General features: G+C 41.7%; 1 protein-coding gene across 1 annotated transcript in view; it reads right to left on the bottom strand.

Annotated features, from left to right (window-relative positions):
• Positions 1 to 5016: 5016 nt before the first annotated feature.
• The window catches only part of TEKT5 (tektin 5), a 19936-nt gene continuing 17227 nt past the window's right edge, over positions 5017 to 7725 (bottom strand). The window contains exon 7 of the mRNA XM_010141856.1: positions 5017 to 5230. Coding sequence (XP_010140158.1) covers positions 5017 to 5230 — 214 coding nt within the window. The remainder of the gene's footprint in view (positions 5231 to 7725) is intronic.

Here is a 7725-nt window from a genome sequence, read left to right as displayed (position 1 = left end):
TTTATTTACATGTTACTAGTTATTTTTAATTGTTGGAATTGGTAGTGCCTTTACTGTAAAAAATTTAATCCCTTGGTTTAAAAAAGAAGCATGTAATCTACTTGGGATGGGTTTCCTTCTTAAAAGAAGATCTTGGTCTTCAGGAGCAAGTATAAGCAAGAGCGTTTCTGCATCGTGACTGTAAAGATCAAGCGCTGTCACTGCAAGAAGCAGACACTGTCTGCAGAAATATGCTGTAACTTCCGGAAGTGCCGTGAGTTAGACTGAGCTGAGGAGTAGAATCACTGAACAGAATTAGTTCTGCTCTAACTCAAACAGGGGCAGAAAACCCAGGTCCTCGAGACCAGAGGGAAAGCCTGGAGCAAGGAAGACTTATGACTGGTAGAGGAGGATTAGGTGAAAATACAGGAAATTCTATTTAAATTTGAAGGAGGAAAAAAAATTACTGTAAGGGTTATCAAGCACTGGAACAGGCTGCTCGGGGGGCTGTGGAGTCTCCATCCTTAGTAGCATTCAAAGCCTGTGCTGTCTGTACGTGGCGCTGAGCACTGTCCGAAGGAGGAAAAAAAATTACTGTAAGGGTTATCAAGCACTGGAACAGGCTGCTCGGGGGGCTGTGGAGTCTCCATCCTTAGTAGCATTCAAAGCCTGTGCTGTCTGTACGTGGCGCTGAGCACTGTCCTCTGGCTGACTGCTCCCAGCAAGGGCAGGACTAGCTGGTGTCCGCAGTCGCTTCCAACGTCAGCTGGTCTGCGACTGTGAAATCAGTGCTGCCGAATCTGCTGCAGAGTGAAGTCCTGAAAGTCTGACTCCAGCTTCATATCTTCAGATTCAATATTGCAGAGGTCTAAATCGACACATAACCTTATCCAAGACAGCAGTTAGTCACTAAACTGTGAGCACATATTCTTAATTTCATTTGAGATTTCTTATTACATCAGTGGGCCTGGTGTGCTCTAAGTAAATACAGAACTGGACTTTCCTTGACTTTCGGTGAAAAAATGGAAATGCCAAAATGCACCACTAGGAAGTGGGGAAAAAAAGCAGGTGTTGAGAGGTGCCTCCCATGTCACCCCCCTTGATAAAATTAAAATACAGTAAAGTTATGAAAAACTGCAATTGTGTAACTGTATTGCCAAGTTTGGTAATAAAACTGGTATTTAAATGCAAATTCCCCAGCTCACACTCTTCTGTCTCCACAGCTGATATTCCTTTGCTCTTGTTATCACAACTCGATATCCTGTGCTGAAAGCACGTGCCAGGTCTTACCCAGGTGAGTAGCTACACTGAAAAGACTTGTCATCTGAGCGCAGTATTGACTGGGGACACCACCTAAAAATGCTGTGTGGAACAGCCTTTAATGTGTATATGGCAAATTCTGCTTTCATGCTGTGGTTGTAAATTTAAAAAAAGGATGAATAAACTGCTAGTAGATTTGGGTGAAATGAGCCACCTTCACTATAGTTGGTAACCTTGTGGTACTGGGATTATCATTAGTGAAGATACTCAAATCCATTGTTTTCTGACTCTGTTTGGAGACTGAGTCCATAAACTTTTATGAGCTATAGTTTAGATAATGTTAGGAAATGGCTTGTCTGGAACTAAAATTATCTCATTGTTTGAAACAGGCAGGGACATGTCTTTTCTGCATTAGTCTACTTGCTATAAAACAGATCTTATCTTTTAAATATTATGGAACTGGGTTAAATTTCTGCTTTTACACATGGAAATACAGTATATCTGGCTTCTTGATGTCTGTGGCTGCATGTGAGCACATTAATGATTTGTTTCATAAGAAGAGAGATATCTATGGAAAAAACTGAAAGAATATTTATATTCTGTTGGGATTTTTTTTAGATTCTTGGGTTTATCTGGGTGAGTATCTTTATGATTGCCAGAAATGTTTCCTTTGACGTATTCCCATCACAGCTGGGATTAACTGCATTCTGGAGGCTGAGTGTAAATCAACGTGTGCAGTAAATCAGTGGCAGAACAAGGTTACTGTCCAGGTTTTCTGCATTATCCATCTACCTTGACTTCTAAGCAGCAAACAGGGACTGACTTCTAGCCTTCTGGGATTCACATAGATTTACAGTCGGACTCCATGGAAGATGACTCCGCTTTGATACCCTAGAGAAAACGGTTTACTTTTTCAGAGGATGTGTGCTGGCTGCAACCTGAAATGTGCTGCAGGTATGGATACCACTAATGAAAGACAAGAGCACTTTCTTCACTGCGTGGTTTTTCCACTGAGATAATACACTTACTGTCTTCTGGTCAGTTATAGTTAGGCAAGATGATGATTTTTGTACAGTGTTATTATTTTTGTAGTACTTGGTAAAAATTTATTCTTGCAGATGTTAGCTGAATCTTAGGGAATTACCGTTCTCATGCAGAATGATGTTCTTGAAGAACTGTGCTAACTGCCATAGATGCCTGGTCTAGGCAGTCACTCGCAGGAGTTCACGCTGCGTTCAAACAAGTTCAGCGGTGTTTGTACTGACAAAGCACCAAGTGAGCACTCCACCCGAAACCAGAGCCGAGGGCTTGGAGAGAACGCTGCCGAACAAAGGCACGGTCAGGGAGGAGGGTCATGGAATTTGTGATGTTCAGTCCCACCACCTCCATCCCGAAGCCCCTGAACTATCAAATTCAGGGCTGACTTTTCACTGATACTGTTTAAAGGGTGTGGTTTTTCTTTGTTTTTTGCTTCTTCTGTCAAGAACTGTTAAAAGAATTCAGCTCTCAGAAGTGCCTCCCTTCTGCTGTATATTTCTGAACTGAGTTCTTGGCATAAGGAAGGGAGAAACTATTTCCAGCTATTAGAGTAGCTGTGTGAACTGGGAAAGCCTCCAGTGTCTAGAAATATTTAAAGGCTTCAAGAAGATCCAAATAATCTTAATTTCTTTGCTTAGTCAGCTGTCAGTATTTGATAAATAGGGTGGGACTATTGTCAATATTTAACAGCTCAACCTAAATATTATTCTTCATACATTGTAAAAATAGTATATGAAATGCAAATCAAGTGCTTTATTCTGCAGTTTGGTAGTAACAGACACAAGTGATAAAATCTCCCTTGTCTCCATACAAAGGCATGGAGAGGGAAGAAAATGTAACCAGTGGCAACAGTCTTCTCTGCTGGGGAAAAAAACCCAGCAAGATGCCTCACTCCTCCCAGCTAGAGTCACGTCCCAAGGGGGGTTCCACGATCGCAGTTTGCTGTGAAGTCTGAGTAAGAAGCAGCAAGGTACCGCTGTTACTTCAAACGGGATTACCAGGGCAGGAACAGAGCTCCCCCTGTCTCCAGCGGCACATCACCAGGACCCCGGGACTGCCCTGCACTCACACGTTCCATACAAAACCAAATTCAGTCTGGAAGTTTCCCTATATTTGGATAAATTCCCTCCCAAAAGCCACCATCTGGCATTAGCGTGCTGGATGGAGCAGCCTGCCCTCTCCGTAGTCACGTGCAGCACGACTGCAGCGTTATCCCTGTTTAAAACAATCACGATGCAGCGTAGGCAATGTGAGATGGGTTTGATGAGTATCAGGAGTAGGCCTGGATGTCACTTCCCGATTCTGTGTCCAAAATGATTTTTTTTGTGGTTTCTCGTTATTTAAAATCTTTAGAAACCTATAACTTCTGTAAATGGCTTTACACAATATTCAGGAGATACTACTTCAGCTGAAGGAGAGAAAGTGAGTGTCAGACGGCTCAGCCACAGCCACGCTCAGCGCACACTGAGGTTGACTTGCGAGGAAGTATTGGCACCGCTCAGCCCGACGTGCCTCGGCAGTGTGACTGCTGTCGGTAGCTAGATTAAGCCACCACCCACACAAAACAAAGGCTGAGGAACAGAGCCAGTTTATTCAGGAGACTCTCAAATTGAGCATTGTTTCAGATTTGGCTTTGGTCCACTGAGGTAGCAGGAAACAGCTCAGTTATTAGAACTGTAGTTAGCTGGTTACTTGTAACTGAGCATGAGTAAATCCAGGAAGAAACACAAGTAACTGTAAAACGTTATTACTCCATTTTGTCCAGAAGAGTCAGACTGCTTTACCATTAGATAAAACTAGTTCGACCTCAAAACCTTTACTAGGATTATGGCACTGTTAAGCCAGATCTCAAAGCCCATTCCATCTTTGCCCTCTCCGCCCCACCGAGCAGCGCTCCGTGGAGAGCTGGGAAGCCGAGCAATCTTCACCGACAGACTGAAGCAGAATTTCAGTGCACTTTGAACACATCATGTTCCTGTACGCTAGTTCTGTTCCTAGTTTGTGGTAACTTTCTCATGAGTCCCGGCAGAGCAATGGTACTGTCTCTGCTCCCAAGGGCCTTTGTGATCTAGTGATAGGTAGATTATTTCTAAATGGGTAAGACCCTTAGGCAAATATCACAAATAGTTCATATAAATAGACATATTTTCTTCATAATTAATCATATAAAAAAATCAAATTAAAAAGAGGTAGAGATGGGAAGCTTCCCTCTCGCTGAATATGGGCTACACGCGCACCTGAAGTGGTTACACTGAAATTGCCCTTCAGCTGCTGTGATTCGAGTTTGTTCTGCCTCCTCTGATTCCAAACACTAAACCTAGCATCGCTGTGCAGGAGGAGAGCGTAAGGATGGGGTAAACATTTAAACTGGACTTTTCCAGACACGGACTTTCTGGAACACAGATGCCACGTTATCCTGAACAATTAAATCGCATACTGTACCAATTCTGTTGAAGTACAGCATTTCAGTCCAGCGCCTTAGCTAGCAACTCACAGAGGTCTCGCTGTGTTTGTCTGGTTATTTTAGCGTGTCTGATTCTGTTAGAACAAATCTACTAATTCTATTTGAGTTAGTAGCAGCTACAGCTGAGAATACAAGGTTGTTCAAAGGAAAGAGGAATCATATTAATTTTCAGTAGTTTATTTCTATAGGACTGCTTCATTTGAGAAAACAGAATAATAATGTTTTCCTTCAGGAAATATTTGCAGCCTTTGCAACTTTTGTCATGCACGAAGGTGTCAAGTGTAGCCAATGAGCCGTGGGGTGCTGGGGAAGACTTTGCGCATGTCCGTACACTTCTTGTCAATGAAGAAGGAGTTTGCCTTCACCGAAATGTCGTGTTCCAGCTTTGATTTGTTGAGGGTCAGCATCTGCAAGGTATCATGGGCTTCTTGCAGACGTTGCTTTAAGGTCTGTACGGTCTTACCTAGAGTGTAAACTTCAGTGACAAGCCTGAAAAAAGAGAAGGGGACAGGTTGATCACGTAACTTTAACAGTCCCTCACCACGTTCCTTTTCTGACAGTGGACAGGTTGTGCTTTCGGGCAGGGTTTGAACAGCTGTCTGTGACAAATGGTTTCATAGCGATGCAGTCCGAGTGGCTCGCCTAGCACCTGCGAAGTGATGATTTCTTGCGCTGACCTTCAAGAGCAGATTAAGCCACTCTGATAGATCTTTCTAACTGTATCTTCGTCACTTGCAGCCTCTCATCTGTGTAGCCTCTCGAGGGCTAGCACGGCTGGGTGAGCACTCGCGTATGGTCCTGTAGCATGTTTGGGATGGATGTTACTGGAGACTCTTGGTGCAGTTCATGATAACTTAGCACATCCTGCTGCACAAGTCTAAATGGTCTAGATCTGGTGCAGAAACATTTCAGTCAGAACCAGAATCACTTGCCAGAATAACCATTGAATGTGGAGCTCTGAAATCAAGATTTTCTGTGAGCTCATATTAGCCACACTTTTTCCAGTGCTTTGTTAATGGAGATTGGCAAATCTTTTATAGTCACTGAGCTGGTAAAAGCTCTTCAATGCTGTCAACTTTGTGTTCTGTCTAATGTTCTATTAATTGCTGAGTACACTAAATATTGTAAGAAAAATTTATTTTTTTCAGGATCCACTTTAACTTGTTTTGGGATAATCTCAGTTGTTTCAGCACAGAAAAACTAGACTTTAATTTGTTTTCTGTCTAATTCTTTCAACTAAGAAGTTGGCAGCACACACAGAACAAGTGCCAACATCAGGACTTCCTTTTAAATAAACAGCAAACTTGGATAACATTTACATGTTGCAAAGAAGTGGTTCATTTGATATTTTCTTTCAGTATTACACTTGAGCTATTGGGCTGAATTCCTTCTTGCTTTAAAAGACAGGAGAACAATATACTTAAATTAATTAAAAGCAAAAAATCCTTAAAAAGTGAATTAGCAAATGATTTGACTTTCTCAGATGTGAGTTTTGTTTCTAAAAAAACACATTTGAGATGTGAAGTCAACCAAAAACTGATAGAGAAGTGTCCAAATTTTAAATACTCTGGTAAGATTTCTATTTCTAATCACAGCGGCGATGAACATAACGTTCAGTGACTCAGTCAGCTCCAGCATCCAACATAACCTCGTCTGGATTAGGGAGCCATGGTAGAGCAAAACTCCTATGCATTGGAGGAAGGAAAACAGAAATATCTGTCAATATTACTGCATCTAGTAGAGAATGTACTTGTATAAACATTTAGGTCAAAATATTAGGATATGATTGGATTGACCAAAAACTTGTGTGCGTGTTAAGCCTCATGCTTCTGAAGAGCCAGGCAGCAGCTTGTGAAGCCCTTGTATAACCTAGAAGCGAGGCGGGGTCCGACTGACTCAGAACCCCGATGCACTTGTTGGTTTTCAGTCTGTCACATTAATGTCCTTTCTTTCTAATGGAAGAATATATTCAAAGACGTCCTGATGTTCCAGTGGCTTCAAAAAAAGCTTCCTCTTTTAGGCAGGACCCTTGGGAACGTCAACAGCATCACTGGCAATTGTGGGAAGAAGGAGGGATAATGCGACGCTCTGCATTTTGCTCCTAAACCAAACGAGTTTTGTATCTTGGATACGCACAGTCCTGGTGACCGGACTGACGCCGGTTGTACTGCTGCAGACACTTCTGTGAAGAGATCTTCAGGAAGGAGTCGAAAGAGAACAAGGCTCAGAGTGAGTGTAAAACTGGATTTGTGTATCAATATTTAAGGCCATCTTGTTTTGGTTTTTTATAAATTGCTGATACTGGCTTATTTGCATACTTAATCGATAGTGTGGTGGTAACCGAAGTGGCAAATGATCTGTTCCCATGGTAAATGTAACTCAGTGAATGCTATAGCGCAGTAAGAAGTTTTTCTGGTTTCTCGCAGCTGAACTCCTTCAGCTACAACAGGCGTGATTTATGTGATATGAAAAGCCACGTGAATAAAACTATCCAAATGGATATAAAAGAATTCTGATCCAAACCAATATTTGGTGACAGAATGGATGTGCAGAGCATGAAATTGAAGAAATCTAATATATGGATGTGCCAGAGGAAGTGTCAAGATCTGATTAAGGAGGTATGAGGCTGAAAAAAATACACTGCATTGTACAATTTATGATTTAAAGAGTTAGAAAAAGTGAAGAGATGCCAGTACAATAATCTATGATTGATTGCCACTTCCTTGTTTGAGTAAGAAGCTTTTTGAGCTGATAAAACACTCTTTAGAAAAAACCAGTACTTCATTAATCTCCCTGTATGTGCAGCCATTGTATACAGTGGCATTTTGCTAGAGACAAAAATTAAAAGGGAACAGTTTTCTACTTTTCATAAAAACATGCAAAATGTCAGCATTTTAAATAAGATATCCTCAGTAGGGTTCTTCTGGAACACTATTGTGTTCCAGCTGGTTTGGAGGCAGATAAAAGGGATTAAAATTCGGAAG

This window comes from Buceros rhinoceros, unplaced genomic scaffold, assembly GCF_000710305.1.
Source record: "Buceros rhinoceros silvestris isolate BGI_N320 unplaced genomic scaffold, ASM71030v1 scaffold8008, whole genome shotgun sequence".
NCBI lineage: Eukaryota > Metazoa > Chordata > Aves > Bucerotiformes > Bucerotidae > Buceros > Buceros rhinoceros.
The sequence above is the reverse complement of the archived record's forward strand: the minus strand, read 5'-3'. Positions and strand labels throughout refer to the sequence as shown.